This window comes from Mustela nigripes, chromosome 2 (genome assembly GCF_022355385.1).
Source record: "Mustela nigripes isolate SB6536 chromosome 2, MUSNIG.SB6536, whole genome shotgun sequence".
Taxonomy (NCBI): Eukaryota; Metazoa; Chordata; class Mammalia; order Carnivora; family Mustelidae; genus Mustela; species Mustela nigripes.
The window spans coordinates 122,935,035-122,956,900 of record NC_081558.1 but is presented as its reverse complement, the minus strand read 5'-3'; the positions used below and the strand labels follow the sequence as shown (position 1 = coordinate 122,956,900).

The 21,866-nt window shown below is 33.9% G+C and overlaps 1 protein-coding gene across 1 annotated transcript in view; it reads right to left on the bottom strand.

Annotated features, from left to right (window-relative positions):
* SPATA16 (spermatogenesis associated 16) overlaps positions 1-21,866 on the bottom strand; it is a 222,489-nt gene that overhangs the window by 154,435 nt on the left and 46,188 nt on the right. The window contains exon 2 of the mRNA XM_059388053.1: positions 12,819-12,964. Within this exon, the coding sequence (XP_059244036.1) occupies positions 12,819-12,964 (146 nt within the window). The remainder of the gene's footprint in view (positions 1-12,818; positions 12,965-21,866) is intronic.

Below are 21,866 nucleotides of genomic sequence, written 5' to 3'. Positions count from 1 at the left end.
GGAGTCTTTATCTGATTTTGATATCAAGGTAATGCTGACCTCATAGAATAAATTTGGAGGTTCTCTTTCCTTTCCTAATTTTGGAATAGTTTGAGAAGAATAGATGTAATCTCTTCTTTCGACCTTTGATAGAATTTGCCTGTGAAGCCATCTGGCCCTGTTTTTGTTTGTTGGGAATTTTTTTGGTTACTGATTCAATTTCTTTTTTGATTATTGGTCTGTTCAGTTTTTCTATTTCTTCCTGTTTCGGTTTTGGTAGTTTATATTAGAGTTTCTAGGAATTTATCCTAGGTAGTCCAATTTGTTGACATATATGTTTTCATAATTTTCTTTGTATTTCTGTGGTGTTGGTTGTTATTTCTCCCCTCTCTTTTGTGATTTTACTTATCTGGGTCTTTTTTCTTTTTTTTTTGATAAGTCTAGCTAGAGATTTATCAATATTATTGAATTTTTCAAAGGACCAGCTCCTGGTATTACTGATGTGTTCTATTGGTTTTGCTTTATTTTTTAGTTTTTGTATCATTTATTTCTGCTCTAATCTTTATCATTTCCTTTCTTCTGTTGGCTCTAGGCTTCTTTTGTTGTCCTTTAGGTATAAGGTTAGTTTGTTTATTTGAGAGTCTTCTTGTTTCTTAAGGTAGGCTTGTATTGCCATGTACATCCCCCTTAGGACCACTTTTGCTGCCTCCCAAAGGTTTTGTTTGGACTGTTGTGTTTCATTTTTATTTGTTTCCGTGTATTTATTTTTTAATTTCTTCTTTGATTTCCTGGTTGACCATGTTTGGTGGCATGTTATTTAACTTCCCTGTTTTTGTGGTCTTTCAAAATTTTTTCTTGTTGTTGGCTTCTAGTTTCATAGTATTGTAGTCAGAAAAGGTGCATGGTATGATTTCAATCTTTTTGTAATTGTTGAGGCCTGATTTGTCACCTAATATGTGATCTGTCCTTGAGAATATCCCATGTACACTCAAAAAGAATGTATATTGGAACACTGAAGAAAAAAAAAAAAGAATGTATATACTGCTGTTTTAGGATGCAATGTTCTAAACATATCTGTTATGTCCATCTGGTTCAGTGTCATTCAAAGCCAATTTCCTTGTTTATTTTCTGTTTAGATGATCTGTCCATTAATGTAATGTTAAATTCTTCTGCTATTGTATTATTATAATCAATCAGTTTATTTTTTTAAATTGCTTATTTATTTGGGTGCTTCTATATTGGGTGCATAAACATTTATAATTGTTATAGCTTCCTGTTAGATTATCTCCTTTATTATGATATAGTGCTCTTGTTTGTCTGTTGTTACATTCTTTGTTTTAAAGTCAAGTTTGTTTGATATAAATATTACTACTCTGGCTTTCTTTTGACATCCGTTTGTGTGATAAATAATTCTCCATCCCCTCACTTTCAATCTACAGGTGTCTTTAGATCTTACATGAGTCTCTTGTATGCAGCATATAGATGGGTCTTGTTTTTTTAATCCATTCTGACACTAATGTCTTTTGATCAGATCATTTAGTCTATTTACATTCAAAGTAATTATTGATGGATATGTATTTAGAGCCATCTCATTACCTGTTTTGTCATTGTTTCTGGAGATTTCTCTAATCCTTTCTTGTCTCCTTCACTTTTGGTCTCTCTGTTGTACTCAAAGATTCACCTTTATTACTTCTTGCAGGGCTGGTTCAGTGGTCATGAACTCCTTTAATTTTTGCTTGTCTAAGAAACTCTTTCTCTCCTCTATTCTGAATGATAGCTTTGCTGGATAGAGTATTCTTGGCTGCAGGTTTTTCCCATTCATTATTTTGAATATATCATGGCACTCTCTTCTGGCTTGTCAAATTTCTGTTGAGAAATATCCAGCTAGCCTTATCGGTTTTGCCTTGTAAGTTAAGGACTTCTTTTGTCTTGCCACTTTTAAGATATTTCCTTTATCACCATACTTTGAAAATTTAATTATAATATGTCTTGGTGTTGGCTTGCTTTTTTTGATTTTGGTGGGAGTTCTTTGTGTCTCCTGGACCGGGATGTTTGTTTCCTTCCCCAGATTAAGGACGTTTTCTGCTATTATTTCTTGAAATAAATTTTCTTCTCTCTTTTCTCTCTTCTTCTGGGATTCCTATAATACAAATGTTATTATGTTTGATGGAATCACTGAGTTCCCTAAATCTATTCTAGTGTTTCATAACTCTTTTCTTTTTTGTTCAGCTTCATTATTTTCAATTATTTTGTCTCCTAGGTCACTAATTCATTCCCCTGCTTCTTCTAGCCAGCTGTACTTCGCATCAAGCCTGTTTCCAATCTCATTTATTGCATTCTTCATCTCTGATTCTTTTTTTAACTTTTTTTTTTAATCTCTGTGGTAAGGGTCTCATTGATGTCTTCTATTTTTTCTCTCAAGCCCAGTGAGTATCTTTATAATTATTGCTTTGAATTCTCAATCAGGCGTGTTACTCATATGTCTTTTGCTTAGATCTCTGGCTATGGCCTTATTCTTTCATTTGGGATGAATTCCTCCATCTTGGAATTTTGTCTAAGTTTCTGCTTTCTTCTCTGTGTTAGAAAAGCCAGTTATGTGTCCTGCTCTTGAAAATAATAGCCATATGAAGAAGGGCATTATGCTGTGTCCAGGGCCTGGTGCTTCAGTGTGTGCTGCATATGCTCTGTTGTATTTTGGCTGCTTTATCCTTTAAGATAGTCATCTGCTATCCAGGATCTATAATGAACTCCTCAAACTCAACACACACAAAACAGAAAATCATATCAAAAAATGGGCAGACGATATGAACAGACACTTCTCCAATGAAGACATACAAAAGGCTATCAGACACATGAAAAAATGTTCATCATCACTAGCTATCAGGGAGATTCAAATTAAAACCACATTGAGATATCACCTTACATCACTTAGAATGGCCAAAATTAGCAAGACAGGAAACAACATGGGTTGGAGGGGATGTGGAGAAAGGGGAACCCTCTTCCACTGTTGGTGGGAATGCAAGTTGGTGCAGCCTCTTTGGAGAACAGTGTGGAGATTCCTCAAGAAATTAAAAATAGAACTTCCCTATGACCCTGCAATTGCACTCCTGGCTATTTACCCCAAAGATACAGATGTAGTGAAAAGAAGGGCCATCTGTACCCCAATGTTTATAGCTTCAATGGCCACAGTCGCCAAACTGTGGAAAGAACCAAGATGCCCTTCAACAGACGAATGGATAAGGAAAATGTGGTCCATATACACTATGGAGTATTATGCCTCCATCAGAAAGGATGGATACCCAACTTTTGTAGCAACATGGATGGGACTGGGAGAGATAATGCTGAGTGAAATAAGTCAAGCAGAGAGAGTCAATTATCCTATGGTTTCACTTATTTGTGGAGCATAACAAATAGCATGGAGGACATGGGGAGTTAGAGAGGAGAAGGGAATTGGGGAAATTGGAAGGGGAGGTGAACCATGAGATACTATGGACTCTGAAAAACAATCTGAGGGGTTTGAAGTGGTGGGGGTTGGGAGGTTGGGGTGCCAGGTGGTGGGTATTATAGAGGGCACGGATTGCATGGAGCACTGGATGTGGTGAAAAAATAATGAATACTGTTATGCTGAAAATAAATAAAAAATAAATTTAAAAAAATAAAATAAAAATAAAGGCAAAAAAAAAAAAAAAGTCATCTGCAGAGGTTCTCCCTGTCTTTTGTGGGCAGGGTTTGGTCCTTGGCTTGAATGTGATGAATTTTAACTAGGTGTGCTCCGGTTTGCTTCTGAAATGGACTTGATACCACCTCCACCAGAACTGAGGTCTTGTAGAACTCTCTGGTCACGTGACATGAGTGGTTTGTGTTGGTCTTCCTGGGAAGGTCCTGCTGCATTGGGATTGAGGGAAGCTTGAATGAGAATGGCAGAATGGCCAGAGTGAGGAGGGCTGTTGGGGGGATTGGTGTAAGCAAGTTGGGCAATGAATGCCAACTCTGTGTTTATGCTGGGGGGTGGGGGTGTGAGAAAATAGTGACAGGGAGCTCCTTTGTTCCCAGAAAGGTGTTTCTGGAGTTCTGCCTCTCAGGGACTTGCTCCAAGAAGAGTAGAAAATCTACTGCCTCCTCCCACCCCTTTCTCTATGCTCCAGGCATTCTACAGATTGCTAATTTCCATGTTGTCTGTCCTTGGGTTATTTGCCTGCTTTCTCTCCAAGAGCAGGGCACTTCCTTCCAGGCTATATCCCAATCATACCTGCTGACCTTCAAACTCCAGGCTTTAATCCCCACTGGTTATAAGAGCTTATGAAATTTGGTCCCTTTCATTTTCTAAACTATGGATTTGGGGAAACATTCTACTACTGTGTTCCTGTGTACTCCTCTCGCTTTTGCCGTTCTCTGTGATCATGCCCCCCTCCACCACCACAGCACCCATGATTTGTTTCTCCCTTAAACAATGTCTCTGCATATCCTACCTTCTTTGATGTGACTGTTTTTCTTCCTTTAGTTATAGAGTTTGTTCTATCAGTCTTCAGGTCAATTTCTGGGGTATTTAGGATGATTGGTAATTATCTAGTTGTGTTGATGTGAGAAGACAAGCCTAGGGTCCTCCCACTCCATGATCTTCCTCTGTCTCCAAGTATCTGTAATGCTTTAAGCTTATATCACCACTGAACATTTTAATTATTCCCAAAGTTGTGGATATGACACCTTAAAAGTTATATTTTCCTAGACGTTTCAAAATTGTCTACTGAGTTTCTGATGGGTTCAAAAAGGTATCTTAAAATATATGTTTATAAAAATAAAAAATTAAAAAAAAAAAAAAAGTAACAGTCTCATCGATGCATATGTAGAGTTTATTGGTATTAATAAATACCATGGGAAATAATCTGCATTTGTTATTCATGGTAGAATTGAAATAAAATACAAATCTGATATATTTTGCATTCAGGGAGGACTTTAAGCAGTTTATGTGCTATAAAGATAAAAAAAAAGATTATAAAACTGATGGAAAGAGAAGTTAAATTTCTCATCAAAGTCAAAGCTAGTAAGTGATAAGGCAGAGATTCAAATCATGCCTTTGGTGTTTTTTGTTTCTTTTCTTTCCTTTCTTTCTTTTTATTTGGGGGGGTTATTTTATTTTCTTAAATTTTGACCCATGGGTCATTTAAATGTTTAATTTCCAAGTATTTGGAGAGATTTTCTAGACATCTGACTATTAATCATTTCTAATTTAATTCTTTTAACCATATTCCACTGTGGTTAGGGAACAAACTGTATCAGATTTCACATTTTCAGAATTTTATTGAGTTTTATTTTTTATCTCTGGTAATACTCCTTATGTTCTGCCTTGTTCTGATATTAACATACCCAAGCCTGACACAAAAACAAGTTTTTATGTTTACTATATAGTACATCATTTTTCTCCCTTTTATTCTCTATATCTTTTTGTAAGTAACATATATTTGAATGTTGGTATTTAATCCAGATTGGCAATATCTGCCTTTTAATTGGAATGTTTAGTCAATGTACATTTAATGTAACTATAGTTTGGTTCAACTCTAACATCTTGCAATTATCTTCCAGTGTTTCATTCATTTTTTGTTTCTTTCACCTTCCTGACTTATTTTTGGTTAAGTATATCTTCAGTATATAATTTTAAGTTCACTATTGGCTTTCTAGCTGTACTTTTCTATCTTTTAAGGTTTACTCTAGGCATTATAATGTGCAACCTTAATTTAACACAGACTATTTAGAGTTAATATTGTACTATCTCATGTAAAAATATTAGTAGTAAAATTCCATTTGTGCTCTCTCCCACAGGACTTGTGTTATTGTCATCAATAATAATAATTCACATAAAATAATAAATAAATTAAATAATAAAATAATCATAATTCACATCAATATATGTAATCTTTTTATAATTTATCTTTCATCAGTTTAAAGTTATCCCACTGTATTTTGGCCTCCATTATTTTTCTTTTTTTAAAATATTTTTTAAAAAAAGATTTCATTTATTTATTTGAGAGATAGAGATGGAGATAGAGAGAGAGAGAGAACATAAGCAAGGGGAGGGCCAGAGGGGAAGTGAGAAGCAGGCTTCCCAGTGAACAAAGAGACCAACCAGGGTTTGATTCCAGGACCCTGGGATTGTGACCTGAGTGAAGGCAGACACGTAATCAACTGTTCTACTCGGGCACATCAACCTCCTTTATTTCTGATTAAAAGTCACCTGTTACTTATATCATTGTTCCCTTTTATGTAATGTACTATTTTCCTTTGACTCCCTTAATATTTCTCTCCATGTTGGGTTTTCAAGAGTTTGATTATGATGTTCCTAGATGTAGTTCTTTTTATTTTACCCTAGTTGGGGCTGACTGGATATCCCCATTTTTTAATCAAATTTGGAAAATTTTCAGTAAATATTTTGACGTCCTATTCTCTCTTTCTTTTCCTTTTGAAACTTCAATTACATGTATGCTAGATTTCCTGCTACTGTCCCTGAGAACAGGTCACTGAAGCAATGGTTAATTTTTTAAAATCTCTCTTCTTTCCATTCTTCATACTAGGTAATTTCTGTAAATTCATCTTCAGTCTTTAGCAGTATCCAAACTAATGCTAAGATCAATCAGTACATTTCAAAATGTCAGGTATTTTATTAATGTATGCCAAAATCTCCATTTGGTTCTTAGTTTCTATTTTTCTGTTGAGAGTCTCATCTCTTCAGTCATTATTATAATCTTTATCTCAAGGGCCTTGGCCCAAAAATAGGTAATGGCTTCTTGAAAATTTTTCTCTACCAATTCCAACATATGAGGCACCTTGGACTCTGTTTCTATGACTTGTATATTTTCTTAAGTATGAGTCTTACATGCCTATTTCTCTGCATGTATATTAACTTTTAATTTTATGCCAGACATTTCAGTTGAAACGTTGTAAGGAATTGGGATTATGACATCATCCCTGTAAACTTCTTGACTTTGTTGTTGTTATTGTTTGTTTTCCTCACCAAGCAGTTAAATAGTGTATACTCTTTATACTCTTGTACCTGTCATGCTTGGCTCTAGTCTTCATTAGGGCAGATCACTTTTGGCTTAATCCTAATGTGTGGCCCTTTCTAGAGGTCATGGTCCTTATTCTTAAAGCATAGTCTTTCTGAGGTCTCAACTGAATGCCTGAGGTACTCAGTGAGGTCTTTTCACACTGTCACTCCAACATGTCCCATCACTGCAGGGTGTCTCTTTTTTCATTTAGCTATTATGCCTGCAGCACGCAATCTCTGCTACATGGAGTCTCACTCCTCACATTGGCTAAGAACCTATAATAAATCCTCATGCAGATTTCTGGTTCCATCCCCTCACATAGCTACCTTTTTTGTGGTCACTTACCCTATAAATTACAGCTTATTTTCAGCGTAGTATTTAATCTCTGCCTCCTCAGGTCAGTGAGTTTGCAGTTTAACTTGATATCTATCTCCCTGAAATATGATAGGAAATTATTTTCCTAGCAAAAACTGATAAAATTGTGGGGCACACCATATGTATTTCCCTTCTCTCGAGGATCACGGTCCTGCCATGACCACTGTCCAATTCCTGAAAAGAGTTGCCTCATATATATTGTCCAGTTTTATTTGTTTACAGTAGAAAGATAGGTCCAATGCCAGTAACTCTGTCATAGGTGGAATTAAAAATTCATGGGTTTAGATTTAATTTTCACAAAACCTTGTGAAATAATATTTGTGAAGTAGGTACTATAATTATAACCCGATATTAAAGAGAATTAAACTCAGGCTAACTAATGAGTGGGGGAGTCAGATTTGAAGCCTAGATAGATTCCAGACTCTGCTCTGATTCAATATACTATATTGCCTCTGTAACATGAAATTATATTTATTTCCTTCATAGCATTTATCACATTCTTTTTTCTCATGTATTTATTTATATTTATTTGTTTTTTTACAATTTGACATTTCTCCTAATGTGTATAAATATATTTCCTGTTTACAACTGCTTCTCCACTGCACAGCATAGGGTTTAGGTAGGCATTCAATAAATATTTGTTGAATGAATGAAAAAATGAAGATGCCACCATTACAAAACAATTTTGAAAATGGGATCTTTTCTACATATTTGTTACTTTGCCTTCTACTTTGTGTCATCAAAATGCTGCAAGAAAAACAAGAATCTACAGATGAGAAACATGCAAAAAAAAGTTATATACACTATTAAAATCTTTACAATTATATATATCAAAATATAAATACAAGATAGAAAAAGTTATAGCACAATTTCTATTCTTGATAAGATAGCAGTAATTAGAAATCAATCTTAGGAATATTCAAAACATTTCCTGATTGGGGCGCCTGGGTGGCTTAGTGGGTTAAGCCTCTGCCTTCAGCTCAGGTTATGATCCCAGGCTCCTGGGATCAAGCCCTGCATCGGGCTCTCTGCTCAACAGGGAGCCTGCTTCCACCTCTCTCTCTCTCTCTGCCTGCCTCTCTGCCTACTTGTAATCTCTACCTATCAAATATATAAATAAAATCTTAAAAAAAAAATTTCCTGATAAACAATGGCACTAGTCTGATGAGGTAAGAGTTGATGTGTTTGGTGAATCTAGGCATAGCTTTTGGTTGAAGTAAAAAAGAAAAAAAAAAAAAGGCAAAACAAAGCATGATATGCATATCAACCACTTTGGACATGTTATTAGGAAAAACAATTGTTAATAAGTGTTTCTAGAGCCTTTATCTCATTTATCATATTTTAAGTAGCAATATGCATCTGATTAATTTCAAAATGTATCTTTGTTGAACTTAGAACCATGAAGTTATGGTTCTTGTAGTCTTGTACATGACATAACAATATGCACTTATTTTTATCAGAAGCAAAACTACAGATGATTTTTAAGCTAATTTTTGTGCTAACAAATCTCCTAAAGATATGCAGCAGACCTCACATTTACATAAAATTAAAGAAAGAATGCTTAGCAAATGCAAATAAATGCAAAAAGGGAATATTTTAATTTTGATTCATGATTAGTAGCAAGCATCACAAAGTGGTAATAATACAAAAGCAAAATTCTGCATTTGCTGTATAACTAATGGTTGTACGCTATTTATAGATTGAGAATTCTGATTAATTTATTTTGAGAAATATATTTATTGATTATATATCAGACTCTGTTTTAAAATCCAAGATCTTTGAAAACACTTTAATATTAGAATCCTATGCACTGACTTCCACAGTTCTGCAGGATGACAAGCCCAAGAAAATGATTTATTTTACTTAGTGCATTATTAATTGTATGAATTGACTGTTTAACCTCTATTGATTTGCATTTCTTACTTAATGTTCAACTTAGAAACAGAAGCAAAAGTTATTTTACAATAGAAAAAGAAAAGATGAAACTTAATCCAAGTGTAATATTTAAGATCATTTTACTATTCACCATTGTATGTCCTCTTCTCAGCAGTTTTCAAATATTGAAAAAGTGCTCTTAGTTTTGAAACAAAAGTTGCTAAATCTAAATCATGAACCTATTGACCTGTAGCATTTTATTTTTCCTTATATTTGGATTGCAATGGAATTTTTTACTAATGTTCATTACTTATTTTTATAATACTGAATTAAGTTTTGACATGAACATTTCATTTGGAATTTTTTAATTATTAAATATGATTTAAAAATCCATCAAACCATTCTGATATCCAGGAGGTATTTTCCTTAATATGTAGGCCATGTTGGTGACCCTTTTTATGTACAGCAAAAATCATGGAGAAGGTGATAAATAACTACTTCCAGTGCATCTCAACTTATTGTTTACATATGCCTATAAATTTTCTGGGTCAGTTCCAATTTCAAATATTTTTCCCTTTGTGACCACAAGTCACGTAAGTAGCCCAGATATTCCAACATTCTGACATATGGAAATATATGTTACATTTCCAATATTGGTTCTTTCAAGTGGAAACAGAACAAATTGTTTGACAGACTGTATGTCCTGATATCAGGTTTCAAAACTATATCCACATAAAATGTTTCCAAAAAGTATAGGGATGATTATGATTTTGTGTGTGTGTGTGTGTGTGTGTGTGTGTGTGTGTGTGTGTGTCAAAGAGACTCTGCCTTTCGGTTGTGTAGTTTATTTAGCAGGAAAACTTTTGATTTGAATTTCCCCAATGGCTAATGATGTTGAACATTTTTTCACGTGTCTGTTAGCCATTTGTATGTCTTCTTTGGAGAAGTGTCTGTTCATGTCTTCTGCCCATTTTTTGACTTGATTATTTGTTTTTTGGGTGTTGAGTTTGAGAAGTTCTTTATATATCTTGGATGACAGCCCATTATCTGTAGTGTCATTTGCAAATATCTTCTCCCTGGTTTGACTTTGGCTTTGCTGACTGTTTCCTTTGTTTTGCAGAAGCTTTTATCTTGATGAAGTCCCTAAAGTTCATTTTCACTTTTGTTTCCCTTGTCTTCGGAGACATGTCTTGAAAGAAATTGCTGAGGCCCATGTCGAAGAGGTTACTGCTGGATGGATTCCTGTCTCACATTAAGGTCTTTCATCCATTTAAAGTTTATCTTTGTTTATGGTGGAAGAGAATTGTTGAATTTCATTCTTCTGTATATTAACTGTCTAATTTTCCCGGCACCATTTATTGAAGAGACTGTCCTATTTCCAGGATATTTTTTCCTAATTTGTTGAAGATTAGTTGACCATAGAGTTGGAGGTCCATATCTGAGCTCTCTATTCTGATCCATTGATCTGTGTGTCTGTCTTTGTGCCAGTACCATGCTGTCTTGGTAATTACAGCTTTTATAGCTTGAAATCAGGCAACGTGATTCCCCCAGCTTTTTCTCTTTCAACATTTTCTTGGTGATTTGGGGTCTTTTCTGGTTCCATACAGATTTTAGGACTGTTTGTTCCAGCACTTTGAAAAATGTCAGTGGAATTTTGATCGGGATGGCATTAAAGGTATAGATTGCTCTGGGCAGCACAGACATTTTAACAAGGTTTATTCTTCCAATCCATGAGCATGGAATGCTTTTCCATCTTTTTGTGTCTTCTTCAATTTCTTTTATGAGTGTTCTGTAGTTCCTTGAGTATAGATCATTTACCTCTTTTGTTAGGTTTATTCCAAGGTACCTAATGGTTTTTGGTGCTATTGTAAATATAACTGATTCCTTAATTTCTCTTTCTACAGTTACATTGTTAATGTATAGGAAAGCAACTGATTTCTATGTATTTATTTTGTATCCTACTACATTACTGAATTGCTGTATGAGTTCTAGTAATTTGGGGGTGGAGTCTTTTGGGTTTTCCACATCAAATATGATGTGATCTGTGGAGAGAGAGACCCTCAGCCATCAGAAAGGATGAATACCTAACATTTGCATCAACATGGATGGAACTGGAGGAGATGATGCTAAGTGAAATAGGCCAGGCAGAGAACGAGAGTTATCATATGGTCTCACTTATTTGTGGAACATAAGGAATAGCATGGAGGACATTAGGGAAAGGAAGGGGAAAATGAAGTGGGGGAGAATCAGAGGAGGATATAAACCATGACAGACTATGGACTCCAGAAAAGAAACTGAGGGGTTTAGAGGGGAAGGGTGTGGGGGGATGGGTGAGCATGGTGATGGGTATTAAGGAGGGCACGTATTGCATGGAGCACTGGGTGTTATATGCAAACAATGAATCATGGAAACTACATCAAAAACTAATGATGTACTGTATAGTGACTAATATAACATAATAAAAACAAAGAGGAGAAAAACTTCTTTCAAGAAGGTTATCTTACGAATTTCAAAGTGATTTTGTTTGTGTATCCTTAATGGAAAGCTTAAACCTACAAACTCAAGGTCTCCTTGTGAAGAATCTTGGGTAGATCTTTTACGTCCTCATGAATGTGGAGCTGTAAATGATGTTTGTCATGTTTGCAGATCTCCCATTCACAGGATGGGTCTTAGTATAACTGATAGCTGTTATTAACAAGGCAAACATTATGTTTTCATGCTGATATTAGTTTCTTATTTGCATCCAAAAGAAGCACAGATATCTGAGATCAGAGAATAGACAAAACCAAAAGTTCTAGGTAAATTGTCCAAAGTTAGGCAGAAAGGGGAGGAGGTATTATAATTCTAAGGAAAACTTATTTGAAAAGCATAACATAATCAGTTTATTTTTGCTATAGATTCAGCTGAATATTATCCATGGTAAGAGCAAGGTCTTTAGGAAATAGGACATATGAGAGGTATATGTTTATGGAAGAAAAAGAGGCCTGGGTAAGCTTGGGGATTCTAGGAACCCACAAGATAACATAATGATACTTCTGAAGATGGATAGAAATATGAAAAAGAAATCCATAAGCACAATAAGTGTCTTGCACCTTTGGACAACTTTCACACCTACCCTTACATAGCATCCTTTGAATCAGCTATCCTATTACCAAATAAGCCATGAACATTAAGTCTCTGCTTATGGTTGACAGTCCAAATTTCCTTCTGCTATTCTCCATATCTTGTGCATTTTTGGAAATCCTTCTCATCCCTTACCTTATTCACTCTCCCCTCTCTTGCTGTAATAATTTGCTACTTCAGTTCTCTGCCTTTTTATTTTACCCTGCATTATGAGTAGCTGTTTATGTGTCTGTTCCTTCCATGGGTTTTGAGATGCCCTTTGTGCTCTCTATGATTGTCTAGGTTAACATAAATCAAGTAGTAAAGAAATTTTTTTTTGTTTTGCCTTTAAATTTAAATGAAATGGAAGTTGATTGTACAAGCTCACATAGTGCCCTCTGCTTGCATGAACAGTATTTACTTGCAGTTACTAATACTTCATTTTACCTGTGTGCATGATTCAGGGCAAGGTCAGGTTTCCTCATGCGTAGATAGCAGGTAACAAGCTTTGTCTCGATGAAACTTGCCACACTTGATATATCTTCAGCAGATGCTTCAAATGGTTTTCCCAGAGCTGCCCCTTTGCTGCAAAGCTTAAAAAAAAAATAATACCTTAAATTTCCTAATAATCTTGCCAAGTAATTTAGCTTTTATATTAGCAAAACATGTACATGTATGAATATTTTTTCCAAACTATAAGTTAAATATTAATATTTTGATTGTAAATTAAATAAATTGTTGCTGTTCACTGTTATTGGACTATCATATAAAATAAGTAACACATTTTACAGTAAAATGGTTCCTATAAAATATTTTAAAAGCATGATATATTTTAAGGGGGTACCATTTGCTAAGAATGTCTGTTTTAAAAAATAAAGCATACAATAAGCAAAGATATTAACAGAAAACCAGGTATAAATCACATTAAATACCAGTGCTTTTATGAAAACCCAGCTGAGCAATGATCTAGCACACTATCAAGTTTGATTTAATATAATAAGGGGTATCGGAAGTAAACTCCTAGGAACCATTAACATGATCGGTGATTAATTTGAGTCTGAATCATATTCTCTAAGATGTTATTGAAAGAATAGAAGTGAAAATTTATTAGAATTTATTGGCAGAGGCCACGGTATCTGAAAAACATGGCAAGAATGTAGAATTCTTAATAAAAATTCCAGGAAGTCAGTGGTTTCTGGGCACCATAGATAAACTGTAGATGAAGAAAATAATTAATTTTTTAGGAGAACCCCAAACATTAAGAAGTCTCAATAATATGACAAGGGTACATCAGCACTTTTTCCCTCCGTGTTTTCTACTGTTCCTTGATTAAGGCTGATGGGAAGATGAAACCCTGCTTTCTGTTAAATGACCTTATTTAGAATACCTACTTTTTTGCTCTTTTCTATCTCCATCTGACATATATTGGAGAAAATTTTCTCACTGGGGACAATAATATTTGGAATTCATACCTATTTATATATACCTTAATATACATTTTTTTGTCTTCTAAACACCGTTTAATTTTTTCTAAACATTATTTAAATTATATAGTTTAAACTAATTTTTCTTTTATAGATTAAATTGAGATTGGCTTGCCATTCACATTAACATTATTGCCAATTATTTTTTAAAGTGAAATGCATTTGAGAATGGCTGTATTCTGTTCTAAAATGTATTTTATCCAAAAGCTGTAAGAGAAAATAAAATCTAGAATCTAGATGTTTAATATCATAGTTTGAATTGGTAGTTACCTGATAATATTATCTTTTGCTTGGATATCCTGTCAATTGTGAGAATTCATATCATTTAAAAGTCTTTTCCAATTTCATAGGTGAAAAATGTTGCCTCATTTATTTGGTCAATAAATGTTTATTGAATCTAAAACTAATGGCCAGACAAAACTTACTGCCTTTACACTTTAATTTGCATTAGATAGATCTTTTAAAATTGAATTTTGGTTAGGTTTAGTTCTGTGTAAATACCTGTTTTTTATTCCTTGTCTATTTCCATTGACATGCTAATCTCTTATTAATTTAAGAACTCTTTAGGTATATAAGCTATTATCCCTTTCTTGTAACAATTATATATACATAATACATAAGGGTCTTTCCTCTCAAATTATGTTTTAGAAAATAGTCAAATTTTATTCATGTTCTTAAAAGGATTCCCAGAGTATATATCATAAAACTCTTTTCTCAATTATTTTGAGGAAAAAAAGGAAAGACTATTTGTGGATGACCTTAGTTAATGTTAAGTTCGGATATTTTATAAAGATTACCTGATTGATAATAAAAGAGACAAAACACTTAATACTGATCTAGTAACTATTCCTGAGTCTGACCCTCACAAATGTCAAGGACGGTGTAAAAAGATCTTGAAATATAATTTAAGAAAGCACTGTAGAGGGGCACCTGGGTGGCTCAGTCAGTTAAGCATCTACCTCAGCTTAGGTCAGGACCCTGGGATCAAGTCTGCATTTGGCTTCCTGCTCGGTGGGGATTCTGCTTCTCCCTCTTTCTCCCTCTGCTCCTCCCCTAAGCTCCTGCTCTCTTGCTCTCAAATAAATAAAATAAAATCTGTTAAAAAAAAAAAAAGGCACTGTAGTTTGAACATGGCAGCAGCTTGGGGCAGCATCAGAATCTCCCCTCTTCTATCAATCTGATCCTATAGGACCCAGAAATACCTAAATAGACAATTATTCAGAAAAAAAAGATTTGTGAATGGCATTAGCTCTTTATAAAACCCAAATCAGTACAAAACAAAACAAATAAAAATTGTGTAGTTTTATTTGTTGGTATATTGTCATTAAAACTCTAGACCTTCTTGATAAACTTGATCTTCAAAATGAAACCAATACTTTTTTCAAGTGTCAAATAGCCAAACCTCCTGAACTCACATAAAATCTTAAACAAATCAGGGTGTAAACAAGGCACACATTGTGTGCATATTTTGTCATTTCTTCTTGTATTCCTCTCTGATGTGATGGAGCAGATAAGCCTCCTTTCTCAGGCAAACTTTTGGTGGGATGAATGGGTGGGCCATTCAGAAAGTAGTCAAGGAATAACCTCCATGAGGACATTCAGATCTTACATGGCAGGAGGAAGCAGACCTTTAGACTTAATAATATTAAGGGCTTTTTCCACAAACACTGAGAGAAAGTGAAGAATAAATGCCTGATCTTCTAACAACTGAAGTATTCTGTACTTCTACAAGATTGAAGGCCAGGAAAAGAATGAAAATGATCAATCTTTTTTTTTATTAATTATTTTTATTAACATATAATGTATTATTTGCTCCAGGGTACAAGTCTGTGAATTGTCGGGCTTACAAATTTCACAGCACTCACCAAGCACATACCCTCCCCAATGTCCATAACCTAACCACCTTATCCCTACCACCACCAACCCCCAGCAACCCTCAACTTGCTTTGTGAGATTAAGAGTCTCTTATGGTTTATCTCCCTCCCGATCCCATCTTGTTTCATTTTATCCTTCCCTACCCCCCAAACCACCCACTCTGCCTCTCAAATTCCTCATATCAGGGAGATCATATGATAATTGTCTTTCTGATTGACTTACTTCGCTCAGCATAATACCCTCTAGTTCCATCAACATCATTGCAAATGGCAAGATTTCATTTCTTTTGATGGTTGCATAGTATTCCATTGAATATATATAGCACATCTTCTTTATCCATTCATCTGTTGATGGACATCTAGGTTCTTTCCATAATTTGGCTATTGTGGACATCGCTGTTATAAACATTTGGGTGCATGTGTCCCTTTGGATCACTACATTTTTAGAGGCAGGAGCAGGGAGTGGGGAATGGGTAAAGGGAATCAAAAGGTATAAACTTCCAGTTATAAAATAAATAAGTCATGGTGGTATAATGGACACCACAGTGAAAATAGTTAGTAATACTGTATTGCATATATGAAATTTGTGAAGAAATTAAATTTGAAAAGTCATCACAAGAAAAATATTTTTTTACTATGTCTGGTGATGGATATTAACTAGACGTACTGTGGTGATCATTTTACGATAAAAATACCAGATCATCACCTGAAATCATTTTATCACCTAAACTAATATAATATTGTATATCAACTGTACCTCAATAATAAAAAAGATACACAGTGAAAAAATTTGTTTTTGATAATTTCTATAATTTTCATGTTTTTATACCATAATAAATTATATATTATATATAATTTTTGCATCTTTTTATATGCTTTGCTTCTTTTTATATGTTACCATTTAAAAAACTAAAATGTATTAAAATCTATTCATGTAACCATTCCAGTTGGGTGTTTCAATATCCCCCTCTAAACAAAAATAAAAATACTAGAAAGAAAATCACCAAAGACACAGAAGATCTGAACAACATAATCAACCAAAAAAATGTTAAATGACATATATATATATATACATATATATATATAAAATGCATTCTGCTGTAGTTAGGTAGAGTATTATATATATATATATATATAAATACTCTCTCTCTATATATAAAATATATATAAATATGTATATAAAACCTAAAAAGACTATATTGTGGAGCATAAAACAAATCTCAACAAATTGAAAACACTGAAATCATTCAGAATATATATCTTCGGACCATAATGGAATTGAAACTCATCAGTAGAGAAGAAATAAATAAATAAACAATCCAATTTGAAAGTGGGCAAAAGACAAGAACAGACATTTCACCACAAAGGACATACAGAAGCAAACAAACACATAAAAAAGATCTTTAACAGCTTATTGTTTACCATAATTAGTCAGAGAAATGCAAATTAAAACTGCAAATTATGACTACAGAATGGCTAAAATAAAAATGATACCAAAAGCTGAGAAAGCCAAGAAATGATATCATTCACACATTGATGACAGATATGTAAAATGGTATAGCCGCTGGAGAAAACAATATGGCAGTTTCTTAACAAATTAAACATGCAGCTACTCTACAGCTCAACAATTGCACTTCTGGCCACTTATCCTAGGAAAATGAATGTTCACACAGAAATTCATTCATGAATGTTTATAGAACTTAATTCCTAACTGTCCCAAACTGGAAGCAATCTAGATGTCCTTCTGTGGGTGGATGATTAAACTGTGGTACACCCATACTATGAGATACTGCAATGATGGATGAATGGATACTACTTGGTAATTTGAAGGAAAAACAGAGTGATACACACAACTTAAATGAATCTCTAGAGAATTATGCTGAGAAAAAAAGCCAACCCCCCAAATTTACATACTGCATTATTATATGACAAAATTATAGGAAAAGAGAACAGATTAGTAATTGTGAGAGATTAGTGGTTAGTGATGGGATGGGTGTTGTGGTTATAAAAGGCCAATGGGAAGGAATCCTTGTAATGATAGAACTGCCCTATATCTTGAGTGACTACATTCATCTACAGATCTTAAAACTGCACAGAACTAAATACATACACAACACACACATGAGTACAAGTAAACCTGGAGAAAGCTTAAGATTGGTAGATTGTATCAATTCTAATATTCTGATAACAATATGGTACTATATTTTGCAAGACCTCACTATTGGAAGAAACGGTATAAAGAATACATGGGATCTCTGCATTATATCTTGCAACTTCATATAAATCTATATTTATCTTAAATCTATATTATCTCTATATTTATCTCAAGTAAAGTTTAATTAAAAATTACCATATTAGTATGTAAGTGTCTCTCATTTTTTCCTTCTCTGCCTTTTTTTTAGAACAGCTGTGATCATGTTTAACTGGGGTTTTAAATGAGAAGATAAATTATATCTGAGGGACTTTTTCCATAAAGTTTTTTCTGTGCCAAATTACAGACTGATTCCTATAATGAGGAATAGTAACTCATACTGAGGTTTGCTCTGAAGTTTTATTCAGAAGCCATTCTGAAAGGATGTATCCACCCCTCTACTTTCTCATCAGCGTTGTCTCTTGTTTGAGGACATTTGTCATGAAATAAGGGTTGTGTTTAGTGATAGAGGGAATAATAGAGGGAAGTTGGCAAGTTCTTTTGGATGATTTCATTATTTATTTTTTTCTTAATCATCTTTCAGTTTGTTAGTGCCCACTTCCAAGTAATTCAAGAGGGGTCATGTAAATGGTAACTTTTCTGACCTAGTGCATAGCTGCAAATGTCTTTTTGTTAACATTATACATGCAAATTAACATGGGTGAGTATACATTTCTTGACACATAATCATTTCTCTGCAAATACATTGTTCTCCATTTACATTCTTGTATTTACCAGGTAAAGAAGAAAAAACAGCACTTTTTAAAAATGAAACAGAACATAATTTTTAAAAACTTGCTATATTGAGATTAATTCTTCTTCTACCCACTTAAGCCCCATGTTGCATCACCACTTCCTCATATCAGGGAGATCAGCTGGGGGGAGGGGGGTTGGGAGAAGGGGGTGGGATTATGGACATTGGGGAGGGTATGTGCTTTGGTGAGTGCTGTGAAGTGTGTAAACCTGGTGATTCACAGACCTGTACCCCTGGGGATAAAAATATATGTTTATAAAAAATAAAAAATTTAAAAATAAATAAATAAATAACTTGCTATATTGAAATTTCTTCCTTTTCCTCAAGCCTGTAGTTTTTTTTCTAGCTTCTTGTAATTCAAAATTATTTAAAAAAATATTGCTATCCTGAATTCAGATATGTTGTATTCTCATCTATTTTACCTGGTAAGAGGGATGTTCATTGTGTTTCCATACTCAGGGTATTTTTTTAACTTATAAAACTTATCTTCAGTTACATATTTGATTATTGATCTTATTCTAACTGCTGTGTTTTCTTTCTTAAGAAAGTAATTCTTAATTTGCATCTTATATCTTTATTCTTTAAGTTTTCTGGTTTTTTGTCACTTCCATATTCTAGGAGAATCTCAAGGTTGATTGCAATATCATTGGCTTTTTTTGCCATTAAACTCTACTTCTTTAGTAGAGTTTACTTCTTCACAACATGAAGCACTATTTTCATGCCCATTGTGTTTATTCAGAATGCTATAACAAAATACCATAGATTGAATGTCTTAAAAAATGAAACAGTTATCTCTCATAGTTCTTAAGACTGGGAAGTTCAAGATCAGGATGCCAATATGGTTGAGTTCTGGTGAGGTTCTCTTACAAATATATAATGGACAGGGTCACCTCACATGACAGAAAGACAGACAACCAGAGAGCTCACTGGTGTTTCTTTTATGAGCTCACCCCCATTCATGAGGGCTGTTCTTCATAACTTAATCGCCCTTCAAATGCTCACCTCCTAATACCATGATATTGAGGATTAGACGTCAACATTATGAATTTGCGAGACGGGGGTGGACACAAACATTCAGTCCATAGAACTCATTTCACAGATGAGGAAACTGAAGTTCAGAGAGTTGAAGTAATCTCCTCGGGCAGATTACTCTGTAGCTTACAGATCATTCTGTAGAGTTAACAACTGGGATTTTTACCTTGATGTCTGGTCATAAAGTCTTTGTCTTTAATCACTACACTAGTGCTACACAATGTCATTCTATGAACTACTGATTTATGATGAAATAGAAAAGAAACAGAGTCAATACTCAGAAAACTTAATAACAGCTTCACAGAGAACTATTATATCTGTTGGATCCCATAATAAGAAAATTGGGTTTTGTATTTTTGTCTTATTTTTACTTCATTTTTTTCTTAGTAATTCATTTTTACTGTATTTAATGAAGTATCAATTCATAAGTGATTAGGAGATAAACGAAATGAAACAGAGCTGGTTGTGCACCACAGATAGGAAAAAGAACTCTATTAAACTGTTAGAAATTTAGAAGTAGATCCCCATTTAATGTTTTCTCCAGTGAGAAATTTCTCTAGTGACACTGAAAGTTCTCAATGTCATAAATAATGTACATTGAGCAGCCTTGTATATACATCTTTGCCCACATCTTTGTTTTTCCTAACTGTTACATTCTATATGTCATAAGATTTCCTTCCATACTGGAATTGCTGAGTCAGGAGTATACATCGCAATCCAAAAAACTCATTTTAGAACAGACATTATGAAATTGCTCCTACAGAAAAGTTTTACACGTTAACTAACAAAATATTTAAATTCTTGTTTCTCTTTACCCTCACCCACACTAGGTATTAGCAATGTTTTAATCTATTTATTCTGTGTGAATCGGTGGGCAAAAATAGCACCGTACCTTAACTTGATTATTTGCTCAATCTCAACGTTTATTGGTTGTGTGTGTCTATACTGTTTGTTCATAAATTTTATTCTAAATTGTGTTCTTCTAATTGTTACTGACTTATTTTCATTTAGTAAATATATAATTTGACTTTTTTCCAATTAATTTATTTTGAGTTTTGTTTATCACGTTTTGGTATCAGGTTTATGCCAGCTTTGTAAAAACAAACTGGAAAGATTCCAATCTTTTTCAATACTGTAGAACATTTTGAAATAAATAGTTGAAAAAAATTTTGAACTGAGTTCCTTTCACTTTTTTTTTCTTATTTGATTATTTTTCTGTTCAGGTTTTCAATGTTTTACATCAATCCTGTTAATTTTAATAGTCTTACAAAATTTTTAGTTTCACTCAGGTTTTAAAGTCTGTCATTACAGTGAAGAATATCATATTCTTGGAACATTTTAAATGCCTGTGTTATTAGTTATGTCATTCCTTTCCTCACTCTCAGTACTTTGTAGTTTTATTTTATTTCTTAACTAGAATTGCCAGAGGTTTGACTATTGTTTTTTTCTGAAAACAACAAACTCCTAGAATAATTTATTAATTCCCCTATTCTGCTTTCTAATTCATCAATTTTGGTTTAAATCTTGGCTATTTTTTCCCTCTTTCTTTCCTTAGGGTTTTTTTTTTTCCCCTCTTCTGAAGTTCTTTCACTAACATATTTAAATGCATAACTCATTATTTTAGTTTTATCTATATGTATGTTTGTTGTATGCTTCTGTGTTTCCCCCAGGGGGGAAAAAAAATCATAGCTTTTATTTCCAGCTCTTTGCCAGCAGCTAGCTAAGATTGCTTATTAGTACTATTTGCAACTTTATCCCCTACTTTCCTTAGTTACTTATAAGAATAAACCTTTTTTGCCTATTTGTTGGTCATTTATTATTGCATTATTGATGGATTCTCTGCTCAGATCCTTTATTATTTGTCTTCCATGTTCTAACTATTTTTCTTGTTGGTTTCTATGTGCCTTGTCAAGGAAGCCTGGTGTTTTGGCATATTCTGCATTTCTTTCCCCATTCTACACATTTTAACCACTCCAGAGAACTGCATCTACCCCATGTCATAGTGCTTTTCAAGATACAGATCTTTTAATTGCACGAGCCCAATGTTGAGGAATCCTTTTTTGCTACCCGTGACAAATGTCTGAGAATAAAGCTTATCTAGAAGGAATGGAGCCAAAGATAGAGAAGGTGGAAAGCCCAACACTGAATCTTTATATTCTA